Here is a 21281-nt window from a genome sequence, read left to right as displayed (position 1 = left end):
CAATGACATCCAATGTCCATAGTCAGGAAACCATGACTATCTGTTGATCAATGAGCTAGTCAACTAGAGGCTTACTAGGGACACGTTGTGGTCTATGTATTCACACATGTATTACGATTTCCGGACAATACAATTATAGCATGAACAATAGACAATTACCATGAACAAAGAAATATAATAATAACCATTTATTATTGCCTCTAGGGCATATTTCCAACAGATACAAGCCTCCTCTTTTGCCTTCTTTTCTCCATCCTCTGCAGGTCTCCAGCACATGGGAATCGTTGTCGTCAGGAGCATGCTTGTGACATCATTACAATACGTAATGCATGGCAAAAGGATGTTGTCAGGAATAAAAACTAATTTAATCATTTCCTATTCTTTTTCCTTGCCCGTTTCCGCCATCATATACACTATATGTCCCACTGTAACGCACATCCAAATTTGTATTCTTGACAGTTTTAGTCATCTCTGCTGCAGCTAAGTGTTCAGTTGCAATCTCTAGCCAAGTTCCCTTTGTTGTTGTGTTGAATTTGAGGAAAGGCGGCCAAGCAGCTCGTGGCAGCTGTGTCGCGCCTGCTTCACCGCTGCCTTGACTTGCCGACGACGTCGCCGGTTGAGCCGCAGGGGTGCAAGATCGTCGTGGGACCCATTGCCATGGGCGCCGAGTATGCTTGATTGCCATGTCGGAGGCAAAGCTCCTAGAGCTTGGTGGTGTGTGTGTGATTTTTTTTCTCCCGTTGCAATGCATCAATCCATTTATTCATGCATCCGTCGATTTACTTTGAATTTTTTTCAGTCGTCGAACATTAACTGGATTGGTTCATGGATATGCAGTGTGACAAGTCGTGTGAGATGAAGGTGGTGAACCGTCTCAATGTTAAGCCAAGTATGTGGAGGATATGCCATGGATGATGTGGACAGGTAAGGGTAAAAGTTTGAGCTGTCAATTTTTGTGTGATCGAGCTCCTGTATGGTCAAACCTAAAAAGTTCAGTGAAGATTCAGATTACATATGGATTCCTTTTGTTGCCTACAATGCTATAATCACGCTCAACTATGTGCATGGAGTACCAGAGATGATGCAAAAATTGCTTGCCGATAGGCAGCTGGGCGCATGCATAATTGTCGAGGAGGCCGAAGCCAACGCTATTCTGGTTTGACTGAATAACGTATTCTGAGGCTCCCTTGTGGTGGAGATCGACTATGCAGAGGGGAAAGGAGCGAGGGGAAAGGAGCTAGGGGCTGATTCTGTAAGCAGATCATTGTCCTACCCAATTATTGTTGATATTAAATCTGCCTTGAATAAATATCACATCAGGACTGTCAGAAGGACAAACAATGGGCTGGCTCATGAACTAGCCAACTTTTCCAAAGCTCATGGAGACTTTGTGGTTGCGGATGGTGTCCCAGTCCAACTACATGATCTGCTCCGGAAGGAAAACGATGCAGCCTTAGCGTCGGTATCAGGCATTTTGATGGATGTAAAGCGGACTTGATTGTCTGTGATGGCGCCCCTGATTTAGATCTCAGATACTTTTTGGACGTAATTTGCAGTACCCATAAGATGCAGTGTCCAAAAATAATGCTACCTTAACCCTGCAGTTTATGTTTAGTATTCTACCTTAAAATGTTTACTTTTGGCGCAATAGCTTCTTTGGATTTTTATATTGAACATTGGACCATTTTTACTCAACCTTTGGATAATTTGTTGCTGTTTATGTTGTAGAACAACATATGTAACACAATGGTTCCACTAACTTGTTATATTTTCCACTAATGTCCTTCCTGCTTCCATCTACATTGCTGCCCCATCACTCCTCTACCAAATCCCAGCTTCATGGTGGATTCATCTACAGGTAGTTAATCTCCTAGCGCCGAATCACTGCACAGCTGCACATGAATTGTTATGGACCATTTGTTTTCTTCAGGAATCCACACCTACGGCAGTTCTCCTAGAAACCATCTGCCCGAAGTTCATCTCCCTACCACTCTGTTAGCACTTCTCTCACCCCATACGCCCTTGGCAGATCCACCTGTCTCTCTCATCTTACTCACAACTGATTGTTGTTGTTTTGCTGCAGAGTTTGTGACAGAACAGAGAATTGTTACAGCTGAGATCATAGACAAATCTTATGTTGCAACAACAGGTTTGGAGGTTATGCTGAGAATTAAAATGTCAAGGTTCAAAAAATAGATGCTTCAAGTATTTAATCTCTTCCAAATACTCTTATCATGTTCCTTTCAGTGGTTAGAGCCCACAACTAAGATATGTTTGCTTCACACTCATGCTTGTAATACGCCTATATGGTTTCTTATTTCATCATGTCCACGTTTGTAATTCACTGGTGCTTGACCGATAGTAGAGGTTAACCTTTTTTTTGAGCCAAAGCTTCCAGTATTGTACTAATTATCTGTGCTCTTTGGTGCAACGCTCACTCAACATATTTATATGTAAGTCAATTTTAACAAATAACTCTTTGCTTTGTCGTGGTGGCACAAATACATCAGACTTATCTGCACCTAGAACCGAATATTTGATTCTTTTTGCCTGCATGTCAACGTTATCGAAAATGATGTGCATAGTTATCCAGTTAGTTTTGTGAGAACTGATATGATAAACTACTGGAACCAATAGGATAAACTATAGTAGTACTGTTGCATTGGAACACATGATTCTCTGGTTGATATTTCGCGTGATGCTTGCATTCAATATATAGAATCCTGCACCACAAACCATATGTTTGTGATCCCTATATGGTGTTCCAGTGGTGAAAACTGGAGCATATACTATGTTCAAATAATTTTTGTTACACATCAGGCATACATTGGATGGACGAACCATACAAATAGGAGTCAATCTGATATGGTTTAGTTACATATACTTTTTTGTTTTCTTCTGTTGTGTAGTCATCTCTTATAGTGACCACAAATTAGTACATATAAATTCAATTTTATGATCACTGTTAATATGAACAAGATTCTTGCTCTATGTCATTTATGGTTAGTGATATGTAACAGTGAGATGCACTATTTTTTTCATCCTGCTAGCAAAGCATCATTTTTGTTTTCGAGAAGATTTGATGATAGTGCAGCTTATAAACTTACTCCAGAATGGACCGATGTTAATAATTCTTTTTCAGATATTGGTCAATAGATTTGGCGATTTAACTCCCTTGATATTTTCAGTTGCTTTGGTTTTGTACCTAGATTCGACTATATTTAGGCTGCACACAGTACAAGCTATATTCAGATGTACAGGATGGTAGACGTGCATATCATGCTGGTTTTCTACTCTACAGTTTTGCACACCCATGGTGTCAATTTTGAACAGGATGGTAGACGTGCATAGTCTGGATTATAAGATGTTTCAATGCATGCGAATATGGCCTGATTTATTAACAAAGAGAACTCTATATGCTACTACTGTATGTGAAATGCATGTGTTTGCTGGACAATTGTTATTATTTTTAATGACAGTTCTATAGGCCTTGTTGGACAAGCAAATTCCCCCCTTTGTTGTGTTTTTATGCCAAATATATCGTGTTTATGTTTTTATATGACGATCGCATTGTACTTCCGTTGTGATTATGATCACAAGTGATAATCTATAATCCACCATTTTCTTGCCTGAAAAGAGGATTAAAAGATAAACAACATATGTTTCTGAAGTTTACACCTGTTTGGAAGGCCCCATATGAATACATTATCGATGTTGTACTGTTATTGTCAAGCCTATATTATATACTGTCCATATTATAATTAGCTAGAAGAAACAGTCTATCATGCTTCCATTTGATTCTCGAGTGCAAGGTCATAGTATGAAATGATATAAGCATGTCAGATTCAAGGAAGTTGCTGGTCTGATGTCACATTATACTATTTGTCCTTCCCCAAGTACTAAAAAAAAGAAAATGATGCATTTTCCTCTAATTAATCATTTTATTTATGATTGTACTGCGAATATGTATGAGGTTATCATATACTATTTCATAGAATGATCACCATGGTTGCCGTTTTGTATCTTTGTTTACTATTGCATCGTTGTTGCTTGATTAACTCGAAAACAATCATGATATTTACCCATCTTTGTACTAGGAATGTATGATATAGCCACCTACACCGACAGAAAAATAACCCATGAAGCAGGTTCTGCCTTTTTTTGCCTGGTGCAACGCACGGGCATTTGTACTAGTCTCTCCCTAATAATAAAGCACGGATCGACTTTGTCGGGTTCACTGTCACGATACGCTTTCTTCTCATGTTATAATACGCTTTTACAATTTGTATGGACAAAATCGTAATAAAAACGATATAAACGAGGTGGTACTAATTTGGGGTAAGCACTAAAGATTTCGTCAAAATTCCTTATTAGAATGTTCTTTCGCTCACGGGCTTGGGCTATGTTCTTCCGTTAACGCTTGGGCCGTTACTTTTTATTAGGCCTTGGAAAAAAAGAAAATAGACGAGCAAGCAAACCTTCGACGCACAGGCGAGCAGTTGACTAAAAAAAAGAAACACACGAGCACGGCCTCTCCTCAATGTGCACGGTACAGCCGCCGCCGCCACGCGCGGCCGGTCTTCCACTCCGTCTTGCCGCCACCCTGCTTCCCCCTCCCATCCGCCGGCACAGCTGAGGTTGGGTACGCTGTCGTCCAGCGCCGGCGGCGAGCACGCTCCCCTGACGTAACCTTCTCAACCTCTGCATCTGCCCCTGTGTATGATTTGGATGGAATTGCAGTCTCCTTGTCCAACACAAATCGATTTGGATGGATTGCAGTCCGTGTCCTTGTCCAACGCAAATCAATGAAGCTGCCGACCCGGATTGTTGTTGGCTGCTAAAGAAGGGAGGGTCCTCGGCTCGAATAGCCATCAGGTCAATTTTGGACGAAGCATCCAACGTCGACACCGAGTTCAATGCAGGAAGAAGCGCCGAGTTCGCCGGAGGTAGAAGAAGCGCCGAGTTTGCCGGAGGTAGAAGAACAGCCGTCGATCCGTCCAATGTCGCCTGCGTCGGCTACAGCAGAGGTATGTATCCCCTTAACCCCTGTTTTGAGTTATTTTTCTGTCCCTGTTTCTCTGTGTACCTTCTAATATGGAGTTCAGAGGTGAAGATATTGTTGCGAAGTACGTCAGTTTAGATATCGTTGCCTTCTTGTGATTGTAGACACCCATGTTGTGTGGTTGGTCTGTTGAACAAAGCACTGGAACTGTCAGCAATTCATTCAGGTAGTGTTGTCCTCTGAGCAGAGAAAACAAAATTCAGTAATTGCTGGTGGGTTCTGATCCATCTGGACGGAACTGAACTTCTAAACATGCAGAGGCATGTTAGATATATATATTATATATTATATATACCATCGTAGTCCCTCGACGCCGGTCAATATCCTTGCCGGAGCCTCGCCTGCCGGCTCCTTGGAGCACGCTGCCCGCCGGTGGACACCCAATTGTGCGCGAACCCGCCGAGGACTGACCTCGCCACCTCTGTGCCTCCCCCAAGATCTCCGCCACCGCCTTGTGCTGCTGTGCGCAAGGATACCGCTGCCTCTCCCTGGTACATCCATCTCCACTTCCTCGGGGCGCTGCTCGCTGGCTCATGACCTGCTATAGAGTTGACGTTTGCGCACACAAGTTCCCCTGTCTTGACCTCCTCCTCCTTGCTCACGCTGCCGCCGTGGCGCGCCGCTTCGGCCTTCCATCCATGTCTGCCGCCACACGCCTTCTACGAGGTATGCTGCGTCGTTGGTAACCGTTGGAGAAGCCGCCCGCTCCATGTGTATTACGTCAAGGCAACGGCCCTGTTGCACAACGACGTCGGGGAGCACGGCCCAAAGCACAAGCTCGACGACCTTAGGGAGCAGAGGAGTGGGTACGCGGCGTCCAGAACGAGCACCCTGTCCATGGCGTCCTGTATGTCGGCCTTGGTCGCCGTTGTCAGTGGCGAAGAGCACGGGCTATGCGCAGAGGTAGCTCCATTTAAAGCCTCGTGGCGTTTCGCTGCTTCTCCGTTAGCGGCGAGTACTTGTTCATGCCGAGGGCTCAAGGACCCATCAGGACGCCTCGAGGGCAGATCCTGTGATTGCGGCCATGAGCCCATGACAGAGGATGAGTTTACCTCTTACCTGCCATGTGTGCAGACATGAAGGCATGCGCAGGATAGAGCAGCGGGTAGTGGCACCGCTCCTGGAGTCCCGGTTGCCGTGCAGTGCAGGAAGAAGAAGATGGAGTCAAGAAGAGCGGCAGCGTGCCGCAGCACTGTTCGGTGCACGGCGGATGTTCAGTTTCTTCTCTGTCCAAGATGCCATCGGGAATGCCCAGATATGGCCGAGGTGCCGCCGGAGGCCGCGCCCACCTTGCACAGATGCCCGGCGTCTCCACCGTTTTCGTCTGTCATGTTAGCGTCGCCTTTTTTTTCTTGGCTGAGATGTTGCTGACGCCGCCCAGTTTTGGTTCGGAAGTCGTCGCCGGCGTGTTGGACAGATGCAGCTACCGAGTTAAGGATGATGTTTCTTTCCTTGAAGCTATCATCATTGGTGTTCAGAAACCAATGAACCACCAAGCGTGAAAGAAATCCCACAGCAGCAGCGCTAACAAGATACCATTGATCCTACTACAGTATGTACTCCCTGTTTAGATCCGTTAAGGGCCAATGTCAATCAAGCATATATTGTAACAGTTAACTGCAGCAGTAAATAATCACCTTCAGTTGGTGTTCAGAAAGTCAGAATTTTCATTTGTTTTGCAAGATAAATTAATACATTTTTTTGCACTTTCAGTTTAAAATTAATTAAGACTTTCGCCTCATAATCATGCCAAAAATACGAGATGTGAAACTAATTCCAAAATGAGTACATGCATCGTTTGGCTAGATAGTGTGCCACCTCCTGAAAATTGTTTAACAAAAAAGTTATCGGTGGCCATGAACACCCAATGGCAATGCCCGTGATGGTCATGGATAAAATCATCTTTTCAACTGTCTCTTTACAGACAGCTATTGGTCAACTAAATAGCCGTGAAATTTTTGGGAGAGGGGAATTTTGAGTGGCATATATGGTTGAAATCTGAGTAATAATACTCTACAAACAATAACAAACGAAATGTTCATGATTTAAAAAATGATTGCAAATAGTATAAAATGTTCATGAATTCAAAAAATATTCTTCACTTTAGAAAATGTTCAAAAATTTGTAAATTGATCATGAATTTGAAAAATGTTCACGATTTCACATATGTGCATGAGTTCAAAAAAATGTTCATAATTTAAAAAAAATTAAGATTTTTGGAAAACATTGAGAGTGATAGTCTATCTCGGTGATGCAGCAAAATATGGTCATGCCATTGGAGATTATTATTATTTTTTCTCCCGTTGCAACGCACGAGTCCTTTTGCTAGTAATAATAAAGCACGGATCGACTTTGTCGGGTTCACCGTCACAATACGCTTTCTTCTCATGTTATAATACGCTTTTACAATTTGTATGGACAAAATCATAATATAAACAAGGTGGTACTAATAGCATGTTCGTCCGTCCGTCCGACCTGGTTCGTATATCGCACATATCAACCCAATCCGTTCCAAAAAAAACCCGATCTATCTCGACCAGCATACGGCATCGGCGGGCTCCTCTCCGTGGTCAGGAGGCGCTGATCACCGTCAAGTGCGTGCACCCGGTGCGCGTCCGTGCAGTCAAGTCCGGCCGCTACAACACCAGCATCGACGCGTACGGGGGCTCCGCCTCGGTGGACGTGACGAGGAAAGGTGCTTCCTGCTCCTGGTGGACGTGCCGAGGGCCGGCAACGCGGACGACGTGATGCAGCTCGTGAAGGTGACCTGCACCTATCGCGACACGGCGACCGGACTGGTGCTGGACGTGGCCGGCGAGGACGTGGCGGTGCACAGGCCGGTGGAGCTGGCCAAGGGCCAGCAGCCGTCCATGGACGTGGCGCAGGAGACATTCTGCGTGGAGGCGACGGAGGACATCGCGGCGGCGCGCGCGGCTGCGGAGCGCGGCGAGTACGCGGAGGCCGCGAGGATACTGGAGCGCAGGCGGGAGGCGCTGGTGCCGGCGCTGGCCGACGACGCGAGGTGCAGGGCGCTGGTGGAGGAGCTGCGGGAGCTGAGCACCCGCGTGGTGAGCCGGCGGGAGTACGAGAAGTCGGGGCGCGCGTGCATCCTGACCGGCTACAGCTCCCACGCGCAGCAGCGTGCCGCGTCGGCCTTCGTGGCCGGTGCCGAGGGGTACGGTTGTCCCCAGCCAGCCGGGGCGGCTCTTGGCGCGGCGCCGTCGATTCTTGGTTTTGGAGCGGCTGGGGCGTACGCGACGCCGGCGATGCAGAGGATGGTTGCTGAAAACACGTGAGTTCATATTGTTGGCTAACATCAACCCTAGATCAAAACCATTGGTGGATTTCTCGGTGCTCTGCTGTTTTTTTGCTGCTCGTACAATTTATAGGTCTGGTGTGGTGAGGTGAAAATCTCCGCCCCGTTGGGATCCTGCCCGGATGTGGTAATGGTGGGTGAGGTGTTTCAGGCCCTTCGAACTGCGGCGTCGGCATCCATGTGATCCCTGCCTTTGCCGGCGATCTCTATCCCCCGTATAGTACCTTGATCTCTTGTTTGGGGTGGTTTATGGCTGAAACGAGTGTGAATGTGATGAGTCTGCATCTTGGTCATGGTTTTTTTTTCCGGTCATGGTTGTTTGAGTAAATTACTGGCTTACTGGCATCCTTTATGATCATTAGCATGTACCAGCGGAGTTTAATTCCATGCTTAGCTTGCAGACGCATATAATAAGTTATTAAATAAATTTGTACTTATAAGTTGCACAATGATATCATAATTGTAGTTTCAGATGGCGGATTTAAGACAACTGACGTAGAGACACAATAAGCCTCAAGGTCAACTCATATGCTAACAGGTGCTACATCACAAAGATTTACTATGTCGTGTACTCATAATAAGTGTCGAAGAAGTGTATCATGTCTGAGCATAAATCATTGATAAGAATCTTCTATTATTTTCCTTAGTGATATGATCATAGATGGCACAACTTACGCCTTGGGGATAGTTGAGAAGTAGTTGTCCCAAGATATAGACCTTTTCAGCATACTTTTACCATTCATTTAGATGTCAATATTGTTTTAATACAAATAAGCATAGAGTACAAGAATATATTTTCATACAAATTTATTAACATATATCTGTCGCGATCATGGTGGGAAGAAATATAGGTGGCCACATGGGTGGGGGTTAAAATATAGGACATTGACCTGTGTATGGGTGGGGAGGGGGGAGGTGGTCTTAGCAATGCTTACTGAGGCTAGATGGTGTGTTAACTTTTTATCCCGTTGCAACGCACGGACATTTTTGCTAGTAATAATAAAGTACGGATTGACTTTGTCGGGTTCACCGTCGCGTCCTTTTTGCAGAAAAGTCCCTGTAGTTTTTAGGAATCAACCCACACTCAAATAAATAACGTTTGTGTGTTGTGTCTAGTTTTTTTTTGTTCCGTCTGTTCATCTTGGTCTTTCTCGGTATGTTAAACTCCCCTCTCAGGCCTTGTACAATGCGAGATGCTTAGAGGGGTGCTTAGAAAAATAAACCGAGATTTTCTGAAGCACCGGTGTCTATTTCTACAGGAGAGACGCTTAGTTAAGCGTCTACCCTGTACAAATAAGCACCGGTGCTTAAGGAAAGTCTGGTTTATTTTTCTAAGCACCTCCCCTGAGCACCTCCCATTGTACAAGGCCTCAACATGGACTCTTAGTTGTAGTCCAACTCTTCATCCCACGTCTCCTCTAATTTCTCTCATAAATATCGGTTTAATACACATCTCCAAGGCACGGATCGCCGGCTGCAATAGCGACCGGCTCCCCATCTACGAGACCGGCCTTGACGACGTCGCCAAGCAATGCCGCGGCCGCGGCCGCAACCTCTTCTTCAGCACCGACGTCGGCGAGGCGGACTTCGTCTCCGTCTCCGTCAACACCCCCCACCAAGAGCCGCGGCCTCGGCACCGGCAAGGCCGCGCGCCGATCCTGACCTACTAGGTGAGCGCACGCATGATCGTCGACATATCCCACTCCAACAAGATCATGGTCGAGAAGTTCACCGTGCCCGTCACCGTCAAGACCGCCAAAGCCATCGAGAAGATCCTCACCCACAACGGCCATGGCGTCCTGAACCAAATTCTGTCCAATCGGGAGGTTCCTCGCTGAGGGCACCGCCGTGAAGGTTCTCAAGGATGTCTACGTGAAGGTTCTCAAGGACGTCCATGGAGGCAGGCCGCAGGTCATCGGCATCAACGACTGCAAGAGCCGCTTCATCTACCGCGTCGTCTCCTCCATGTTCAACACCGTCGCCGTGAAGAAGGTGGCCATGCTAGGTTCGCCTTCAAGAAGGATACCGGTGACACCCGCGAGACACCGGTCATCGACATGTGCCTTAGGTCTGCTTGGCGACAAGGCCGTCGTTAGCATCTACGACCCGCAGGTGAGGCGTGACCTCGCCATGAACAAGTTTGACTGGGACCACGCGCACCCTCGCCACCTGCAGCCGGTGGGCCGTGGGAGAGCCCGCCGGGCAGCCCGTCACCGTCACGTCGGACGCGTACGAGGCCGTCCGCGATGCGCACGCCGTCTGCATCCTGACCGAGTGGGATGAGTTCAGGAGCCTCGACTGCTGGCGCATGTACAACGTGATGCAGAAGCCGGCTTTCGTCTTCGCCGTCGCAGGATTCATCATCTATGCAATTGGCAAGCCGCTTGACCAAGCCCAGTGGCTCAAGGTCATGCCAGCCGTCGCCTGAGGCGATGCACACTGATAGCCGCGCGTCGACGAGCGTTCTTCTTACTAATTAATAACAACAAAAAGCATCGATGAATTTTAAGAGAAGTCTTATGTTATAAAAACCGAAAATCTCATAGATAGGAGGACTTATCTGTAGAACTTTTCTGTTTCCCCCGTCAAGCAGACAAGACAGAAGCATCCAAAGGAGTTATTAGTACGGAGGAGAGGGCCTAAGCAAAAGCAGGGGGCAGATCAACGAGGTAGTACTTGCACTAATATGTTTCATGCGAGCTTAGTGCATTCTTATTCTATTAGTTAAATTTTAGATTTGTACAGCTATGTTTCATGAGGGAGGACATACTTTTACTTCCTATTCTCTGCTGGATTAGTTCCAAATTACAAGGATACAAGTGTTCAAAAGTTAACTAAGTGAAACACTGAACATGTTAGTTGATGACCTCCGACTAGCAGTTATGTTCTTCTCTCTTCGGGTTGTGTGACATGGATTACTGAATTTTAAAGAATATATATGTTTTAGCATTTTTTATGATGTTTTGTTCAAGCAAAGAAGAAACGTAACTAGGCTAGAATTTTTGGAAGACAATATCCGTATAATATGTCTTGCTGTAAATTAATTACTGTATTTATGGCTTTTCATTGTGAGAGTTAGATGACCTGAAACTGTTAAATGAGATGCGTTTAATTTCACCCCACAAAAAAAAGATGCGTTTAATTTCAGTTATCAATCTCTAAAGTTGGATCCCTTGACCAGTCTGCGATTTTGTATATGTTGTGCCACATATCTTATTAAAGATTTACCGTCTTCAGTTCATTAAATCAGTTTTTCTTCTCTCCCACGAATGCTTCATGTCATAAGTAGTTTGCGAGTCATTTTAGTATTCTTGCAGATCTCTGCAATAATGTAGCTGCAACTGGTCGAACATATACTCCTACTAATTTGTTAGCTGCTATCAAGTAAGGCATTCCTTGAGTTAATCGTTGACGGTCAATATTAAGCATTCAACATTCTAATTATCATTTCGGCAGCTCTATGCACTTCCTAAATTAGTGGTCGGCGATCAATATTAAGCAATCTACATTCTAATTGAGCCATATAATGTACTCCCTCTGTCCCATAATATAAGAGCGTTTTTTACACTAGTGTAGTGCCAAAAACGCTCCTATATTATGGGACGGAGGGAGTACTATATTTCTTTATCCTGATGCCACCAAGTAATCTGCTATGCAGCTTCTCTATCATGGTTTCTTTGAAAATGACTAGCCATAAAAAATAATACAATGTTCATGTTTTCATTTTTCATATAGGACGTCAATCTCTTTGGAGATCACATGACTTATTTGAAGCACAGTTTCATGTCCCTTCAACGCATTCTTGCATCTAAATTATTGGGTTGGCATAAAGTGCGTACATACTAAAAGAATAAGTTACTTTCTTTTAATGTCGGATTTTCTCGAGCTTTATTAATTCTGACTATGATAAATATAAATTCACTCAGTACAAAAATAATAGTCATGAAAATTCTAGCTCATGCAGTTGCGTGGATTGATGACTAGCTCAACTGCTCTATTGCCACCGCTTGTAACCATGCCATTGGCCTCCCCCGGCTCCTCCTTATCAATTGTGATCTCCGATTTCCAGGTAAAGTCCTCCCATGGTGGCCTCCCATAAAAGCACTTAACCCTATCACGTAGCCGGTTATGCATCCCATCGATTTCTCCAGTTGCAACGCACGGGCAATTTTCCTAGTAATAATAATAATATAATAATATATAATAACAATAATAATAATATATATATATAATATAAGAATAATAAAACACGGATTGAGTCTGGTGGGTTCATCGTCGCGCACTTTTTGCAAAAAAATACCCCGTAGTTTCTGATATTAAACCCGCACTCCTTTTTTAAAGTGGCTAATCTGAAAAACGTTTCGTTAGAACAACCAAACCTCTGCCTCCTCCCCTGCTCTTCCATCGCCCGCAGAAGCCCACCCAAGCCCTCGCTCGCTCGCCGAGATCCATGGCGTCCGCAGCGGCTGGGAGAGGACGCGCACGGGAGGAGGAGTTCGGCGAGCTCTTGTGGACCTGCTGTCCATCGTGCGGGCCAGCAACCGCTGTCGCCGCCAGCAGCAGAAGCAGCAGGAGGCGCGGGCAGATTTCCCCTTGTGGGGCCGGCGCCGGCCGAGGAAGGCCCTGGCGGCGCCGCCGAACGAGAAGCCCGCGGCCGATGAAGACAGTAGCGAGGGCGTCGCCAGCCCGGACACCCCGCTCGCCTTCCCCTAGGACGACGAGGCGGCGGCGACGGAGCACGAGGCAAAGGCTAGCGCACAAGACAAGGTGAGCCGCCGGGCCGCGAGATCTGCGCCCGCCCGCCTCCCTCAGCCAATTTGGCCCGCTTCGATTTTGATTTCTTGCTGCTCCTTGACGTGTTCGTCCTTCCCTCTGCCTGCGCTCAGTGGCCGAGGTGGAGCTATAGGCCACCGAGGTTTCCTATGTCGTGGGATGAGGAGGAGGATGGGGAATGGGAAGCACCGAAGATTGACAACCCCAACTCCCCAATTGTGAAGAGGCACCTGGTTGTGGTGAATGGAAGAGGCCATTGAAGCAGAACCCTTCCTACAAAGGCAAGTGGCATGCGCCCCTGATTGACAACCCCAGCTACAAGGGAATCTGGAAGCCCCAAGATATCCCCAACCCTGAGTACTTTGAGCTTGACAAGCCTGACTTTGATCCAATTGCTGCTATTGGAATTGAGATCTGGACAATGCATGATGGCATCCTTTATGGCAATATTCTTTTTGCCGATGATTAGAAGGTAGCCACCTCTATCCTGGAGAATACATGGAAGCCCAAGTTTGATGTTGAGAAGGAAAAAAGCAGATGGCTCAGTGGATCATCTAGCCTCCCACTTGGCAAGGTGCAGCAGCCCTCTTCTTGTTTTCTCTTTCCCAAGAGCACATCATGGATTATCAGCAGGATTGAGCCGATGATCTAGATTGAGCAGGTCAAAGGAACTTGCCAGCAATACTCCTCTTTGATCTGGTATGTCGTTCATCTCGGGTGTTTTCTTTTCTACCCTGGAAAATAACATGGAACATCAAAAACTGCATTTTGAAAAGGTTCCTGCAAACTTGATTTTATTGATCCTGCATTTATGAAAATTTATGAATAGGACAATCGTTCGTGTTTTCTTCCAGATGTTCTAATGTATAAAACCATGCCATTATAACCAAATGAAGAAAAGGATTCGGTTATTCTAAAAATATGTCCAGCAATATATAGGTTATTGGGAAGGCTCTTTGCAAGCGTAAAGTGAATATCTAATAGTCGACTTCTTAATATAGGTTGGCAAGTACACTTGTTTATATTTCTGAAAATATATTACCATTGTAGATTCCGATGAAAAATATATTCTCTGTCAGCCATGGATTCAGGTATGTTAATATGGGCAAAGGAAAGCCAAGATATTTATCTCAGGGAAATATTATGAAATCAGTGAAGCTGTATAGTGTGTACTGGACTGATTGTGACACTGCTCATATTGTTACCACATCAACTTGATTCATCTCCTTGATCTAACAATCAGAAGATAAGTCAACAGAATATACCACATCAACCCTGTTCCATGAAGCAAAATTAGTTCATTAAGGATCTCTAAATTTAAGAGGGGACAGTCTCGCGTGATTTAGTAGATTTGTTTGTTCGTAGCTGATTGTCTTGTGCATTCACACCAGTGAAAAGATGGATGAAGAAGGGGAAATTAGTAGCAGCATCACCATTGATTGCCCCCCTCGTAGAATTATATGTTGGTGTGAGCTCAGTTTGATTTGGCCTGGTTTTGATGTCTCTGCTGTGTGTGTGCGTGCAGGTGCTAAAGGCGTCCGATCCAACTCAGGTGGAGGCCAAGGAGGTTCGGCTCTCGGATATTGCACAATAACGCTGGATGATACCGACGTGCGGACTGTAAGTTTCATATATTCAGATTCGGGCCTTTCTTCCTGTTATTTTGCCGTCAAAGCTGAAAAAGAGTGATGCTAATTCGCTAAAGGTCGATGTGGTCATGATGCATATCATGGTTCTCTGACCTTGTATCAATTTACTCTGCATTTACATGATATATTGCTAGGAAAGAGACACTGGGCTCCATATTATCATTATCATATATGCTAGACTAGAGGTGGTGGTCACTGGTGAGGTGAAGTGGCAATTTATGCAGTAACATCCCAACTGTAAACTGACTATGATGTACTACTCTGTTTCAACAGATTTCAGCAATAGTGCTTCTAACAGTTGGAGGGTTTACCTTTTATTTTTGTGTGACTGCAGAAAATAGATGAAATCACTGAACTGAACATTGCAGAGGATTTTGATAACCGACCTTCAAAAAAAGCTTTTATTTCTTAAAGATCAACCAAAAAACAAATTACACATCTATATGTATTCTCAGTTTTATCAATCTCAGTATCCAAACCACAAAAGTGCACAAGTTTGTTACAAAATAGGAATAAGAAACGTACTTAACAATACACGTTTTTGTTACAAAAATAGCAATCAGAATCCTAATTTGGTATGTACAAGAGCCCGAGACAAAGACACGGCTTCCCCTTGCTTTATTTAGCAAGATTTTGAATTCTAATTAGCTACACACGCCGTGCTGCTACAAATACAAGCACACGGCTTCCGCTGGCTTGGCTAGCTTTGTACGTCGGCTTTGCGCTACAAGTCGCCTTTCTACGCTGTCTTACAATATCACCGTACAGACCGTGCTCCACCTGAGGTACGTCCGATCTCATGCCAAGCAAAATATGGTTCTGTCATTTTGAAAAAGGCATGAACTTTCCTTTGTGTCTGCAACCATAGGTTCCATCATCATTACCTTGCCTGTATATGGACAGCTTGCACTCTTTAGGACTGATAGATGTGAAATTATTAGATCTTTGCATCAAATACAGGAACAACACAATGTAAGATATGCAAGTTTATCGAGAGGAATGCAAAGAAAAAAAAACACATGTATGGTTTATTTGGCATCACCAACTTTTGTGTTTTCAGTGCACATCTTAGCCTATGTAAACTGCAAGTTGAATAAAGTGTGCTCACTTTTTCTACAATACTTTCTTTAATAAATGTAGAACATAAAAGCCTGATCTTAATAAGCGAGAGCTCAAGTTATTCTTTCAAGATAGATTCAGATCAAACCTTTTCAAAGTAAAGATCCCTCAGCCAGAGACTTAAGCTTTAGCAGAAAAACTTGATTGACTGGAATCAACGAAATTTCGATGCCACCAACTGCAACAAGTGGCAGCATGAAGTAGCTATGAGCAATATTTATAGGGTACTACTAGCAACCGCCAAGCAATCTGTCACAGAAACATGTCAGGCAGCTAGGCATGCGAGTGACATGTGTGTCGGTAACATTGGATGTTTGTTTGTAAATGTAAATCACGAAAAATGGTTCTTGGTATCTAGAGAAGAAATACACACACACACACACGAGAGAGTAATTCACATAGTGGATATAAAATACCTATTAATGTTGTACGTGAGTTGACTCGACATGCTGCAGGATCTTATGATTTGTTCTCTGAAGGTGGCCTCGGAGTATAACGTTGCATATTCCTGAAGCAATTGTGATGCTCCGTTTTGTTAGGATTAAGATGCTTGAACATGTAAGCAGTACACTATCGAGCAATAGAGATCTTTCTCATGCTGACTACATGGGCCATACACATTGTTTAGTAACTAATCAAAAAGTGTCAAAGGCTAGCTACCAAAGCAAATCTGAATCTGCTAACTATACTACTACTGCCACAACTAACCAAGGTTGGAGCATAAGAAAGGAGGGGTTGCCAAGTTGAACGTGAAGGACAAGCTTCCAGACGGCGGCTGCTCGTCCACCAACCGCGCGCCTTGGTTGGAGCCTGCGGGAGGAGGGGTGGGAAGGAACAGGGAGGAAGCAGGAGCCGCCCAAGGTCCCGTTCATACGGCGGCGCAGGCAGAAGACATGACGGTGCGGCCACCGGAAGCACTATTTTTCCTACCCTTGTCCTCCGAGAACGACGGGGACAAGGGAGGCGGCGGCGGCGGCGCTGTCCAGCAGTGGGGAAGGAGAACGGGGAATGGGAAGAAAGATTGAGTTCGTGCGTGTTGTGTGTGCGTGCGTGCGTGTGAATAAAAGTATTTCAATTGGCCAAGCCCAAAAAACAGTGCAAAATAAATTACAAATTAAATATAATATTCCAAAAAATGTTTGTCACCATAAAAATGATTCCATTCTAAAAAACAGTATCAATTTCTTTTAAAAACACATTCCCAAATTATTAAATATTCATGTTTTTCTGTACAACAATAAATAAAATTGATTGAAAGACTATTCCATGCACAACTACTGTTTCATCGGAGAGGTGAAATAGGTCATGCCGAACATTTTTAGGGTACGTCCAAATTTCATGGTCCAAAAAGAAATACTTAGTGTAACCTTATTTTTGACGTTTGTAAAAATTGAATTAAAAAGTGGTGCATAATGTTATATTTTATATTTGCCCGGTGCAATGCACGGGCATTTGTACTAGTGATATACATAATTTTAGAGTGATGCTCCACTATTTATTTCATATTTTTAGTAACTTTTAAAGCGTTAAAAGTTTATTACGGGTAAAGCATTAAAAGCGTAGGGCATCTTCAACGGCAACCCGCAAATTTTCTCCTGCTTCTGTCCGTGGACAACAGGTGCCAGTCCACGGACACGGATGCGTGAGCAGGCCATCCAACGCTGCCCGCATACATTTCAATAACTTTTTGAACCAATCAGACGAAATTCGTGCAAACACGACGGATTTCATACAATCTAGATGAAAACGTTTACATTTCGGACATTTTAACTAAGAAGGCAAAACTATGCGCACGTACTGTCGCGTGGAGCTCCACTCCCGCAACATGGATACACTACACTAGTCAGCGGCCTTCCATGACGGATCCCTTTGTCTTCCCCGTGTCCGGCAGCCCGCTCATTGGACTGTTGGGAGCCCCGAAGGTATATTCTTTCCTCGTATCTTTTCTATGTCCGGCTGCGCCCCTATCGGAGTGGCAAAGAGGGTGCTTCAGCCAGAGGGGATGGTTGCCTACTCCGCTTCTGTGAAGCCGAGGTGAGGGTCGATGATGGTCTGCGCTGAACCGGGCAAGTCATCGGCTGTGCACACCGGCGATGCGCTGGCGGTGGCCTTCCTGGGATCCAACACCCCAGCGATGGTGGCTTCCCGTGTTCTACTGCTCCTCAATGATGGCGGTGGTGGCGGCATGGATGCGCTGGCCACCGACTCGTCGCTCTCCGCGTCTTTCTCCATCGACCAACGCGGTTCCGACAACGTTGACGGCGGATGGCACGACGTCTGGCCTCATCCATGTCAGCCATGATGCCCGTCCCGCCGTGCTCCCCCGCGTGCCTGCCTGGAGCTACTCCCCACTCCTCCACGAGTTGGCTTGGAGCGGCGATTTGCTAAACCACACGCCGGCTTGGAGTGGCAGCTTGCTCCGTTGGGCTAGGGAGGGAGGTGGAGCAGCGAGTTGCCTGGCTCATATCCAACGGGCTTGGCGGGTCACCCAACCGGCTTTTATGCCGGAGAACCGCTCTTCCTGCTTGACGGATGCCATCAAAAGGATGGAGATAATGGTGAAAGATGGAGATGGGGGCACCGGAGTGGTGCGATTCTTGCCCGGCGTCTGACCTCCTTTAAATAGCCGGTTGACGGGAGGAGCTTGCCCGGAGTTGTGGTTAATGTCGACCCGCTTGTGAATGGACATATGGTTGAAGTAGGTTTCTCGGCACACACGCGGGTTTAATGGAGACGTTTGAATGCGACGAGAAGGCATATTCAGCAGGGCGTGCAGCGGGCGGTGCCCTCGGCCGACGCGTCGGTACAATGGCGGAGGCAGTGAGAGGCCGCATCCGCTCGGAGCCGGCTTCAATGTGGAGCGCCCGTTCTACGACGGCATAAATGCGGGCAGCTGGCGCCGGGCGGGAACGCGCACGGGCGAGGGAGGATGTTTGAGGTGGGTCAGGATGGTCAGAAGCGGGCGTGGCTGTTGTCTAGACTCCTGCAAAGCCCTCACATTTGTCACCGGTTTGCAGGAAAAAGTGCGTCCGCATCGCCTTGCTAACCGATACAGGACCGCATAACAAAAGTTCGGTAGTAAGCTACTGATAGATATTAACATTTTTCTCCATAAAGTTCGTCAAACTTAAAAAAGGTTTGACCCACGTTTAATCCGGATAAACTCATGCTATCATGAAAGCTGGCCCGTCCGATGACCGTTTGAATTATTCTCCAGCCGTTGATTTTTTTATTTAGATCGGGTGCCAAGCAAGGGTTCGACGCCACTCTCGGACCTCGGATCACGGGCACCAGATCATCCCACGACCTCATCCACCGCCGCCTCTCCCGGTCAGCCGTGTCCCCTCTGCATTTATCCGTCACCTCACGAGCTCATACACGGCGCCTCTCCCCGTCCCCCGCGTCGCCGCAGTCCCCGCCTCTTCTTTCATTCTCTCGGTGTCCAGCACCTCCGGTACGTTTACTTGATAGGTTCGAGGACGGGGAGGAGAAGGAGGGAGCGGCGGTAATCGGCGCCATGGTAGATGAGGCAGGCAACAGAGGAGGACGATGAGTATATGAATCTCAAGAAAGGTAATGTTCAGCAACTTGGCCAGACATGCACGATGCGCATGGTCTGCATGCTGCAGGTCCAGTCGTTCCTCCTCTACCTCCTTATTTCCTTCTGATATCGACTGCAGGCATTAGGCAAGGCACTCTTAAGTGTATGGTGAATTGTTTGTTTGCCAAGAAAGTGGTTTCAGATATATGCACTGCAAAACACGAACGTTGTTGGAAGAAAAGGAACACGTACGGGTATTTTGTTTCTCTAATGGACCTAAAAGTATGTGCTTTACCGTGAATTTTGTTTTGTCTTCGGTAATGGTGTCCTAAAGATCCTATTTTCCTTGAAAATTACAGTTGTTTTTTTAGCAAACTATTTCCTTGTTGAACCTACTGTTTTTTAAGGTTTGTGTAATTAGACGCGGATTTGTGAAACATGGTTCCACGTGCACCCCTTATAAATAGTAAATCCAAAAAAACTAGGAAAAGAGAAAAAATTGGACCTTTTTCTGTAATATACATGGTCGATTGTATACTCGCGTATGAAGTTTCACAAAGAAATGACATCCATGGTATTTTGGGCAAAAATGACAGATGAAAGTTATATTCAAAAGCACTGTTTGACGGGAATAGTATGGTCGGATTATATTTTCTTCACTAAGAAATACCCCGGGTGTCACTCCTGCACCGAACTTCACACATGAGTATGGTCGGGTCGACCAAGTTTGATACCTCAAAATTTCAGATTTTTTAAAAAATTCTAGTAATTTTTTATTTACTGTTTACTTGGGTGCCCGTGGAACCATGTTCACCTTGGTATTTTCGTTCTTTATTTTGCTAATTTATTATAGGCAAGGTCTGCAAGAGCTGTCACTTATGTATATATGCTACACGGTAAATTGTTTGTTCTGCCTTTTCTACGAATGCAAACTCCGAGTAGCCGAGCCATGCGTTTTTCCCCACTTTGGTATAAAAAGTAAGCCCGTGTTAATTTGCACTAAACAGGATATAAAGGAACCTTGACTCGGTTTCTAGAGGTATTTTCTGTGCTAAAATGACAATAGGCTCTTCTATCACCTATTTTCATAAACCAATATAATGCATGCCACATTTCTTCTCGCTAATGTCCATTTTAGATTCCTTCTGTAGTACCTGACATGTTGTCAAACTCATATACGATGCGGCAACGATGGAACGAGATGATATATGCAATAAAAGGTTTTCCCTGCTTTATATATAAAGTAGACGACCGATACATCCAGTTTGCTGGGGCCATAGCACAACAAAGCCCAAAAGGAAAGACAAGGAGAAAAAAGAAGAGAAATAAATGTCGACACCGGCAGATCAGCGGAGAAAGGAAGCCCGGCAACCGTTGCACCCTTCGAAGAAGTACCACCACGCTCCCAGCACCCCGAAGCGCTGTGCACCAAGCAACACCGTCAAGAAGGGATGAGACGGCGTCGCCGTTGTTGCCCGAACAAGTTCTAGGGTTTCTCCCGGTACACGGGGGTTGGTGGGGAAGGGATACACCCGACGCTCCTCAGGAAGGACCAATGGCGGCTGCAGGCGTCACCGTGTCGGTGCCGGACAAGCCAACAGGGATTTCTCCCTATCCACGACCACCACCACCACCACCCCAGGCATTTCGACATGCATCACCCCAACATCTGCCCACCAGCGTGTGCCACCACGATTACTGGGCAACCCTCGCCGCCTCACTAGAGCTGCCAACACGAGACCTGGAGATGGAAAGGGAACAACGGCCACGGGAGCGACCACAATGCGATCGGAGGGAGGGGACAGCCTCGACCGCCTCAGC

At 45.8% G+C, this 21281-nt stretch overlaps 1 protein-coding gene and 2 long non-coding RNA genes across 3 annotated transcripts; all 3 read left to right on the top strand.

Moving 5' to 3' along the window:
• The first annotated feature begins 273 nt into the window (after positions 1 to 273).
• LOC109785651 (uncharacterized) lies at positions 274 to 2381 on the top strand. Its single transcript, XR_012187248.1, has 3 exons — positions 274 to 714; positions 838 to 1994; positions 2084 to 2381. It is a non-coding gene; the product is annotated as an uncharacterized lncRNA (long non-coding RNA).
• Positions 2382 to 10343: 7962 nt separating this feature from the next.
• On the top strand, positions 10344 to 11749 carry LOC109785656 (UDP-glucose 6-dehydrogenase 2). Its single transcript, XM_073500629.1, is given in 4 exon segments — positions 10344 to 10380; positions 10383 to 10441; positions 10443 to 10586; positions 10588 to 11749. Coding segments are annotated over 4 exon segments (459 nt in total). The 3' UTR covers positions 10807 to 11749.
• Positions 11750 to 12752: 1003 nt separating this feature from the next.
• On the top strand, positions 12753 to 16718 carry LOC109785652 (uncharacterized). Its single transcript, XR_002238134.4, has 4 exons — positions 12753 to 13145; positions 13265 to 13850; positions 14677 to 16477; positions 16632 to 16718. It is a non-coding gene; the product is annotated as an uncharacterized lncRNA (long non-coding RNA).
• Positions 16719 to 21281: the final 4563 nt, after the last annotated feature.

This window comes from Aegilops tauschii, chromosome 6, assembly GCF_002575655.3.
Source record: "Aegilops tauschii subsp. strangulata cultivar AL8/78 chromosome 6, Aet v6.0, whole genome shotgun sequence".
Taxonomy (NCBI): Eukaryota; Viridiplantae; Streptophyta; class Magnoliopsida; order Poales; family Poaceae; genus Aegilops; species Aegilops tauschii.
This window is presented reverse-complemented; position numbering and strand designations above follow the sequence as displayed.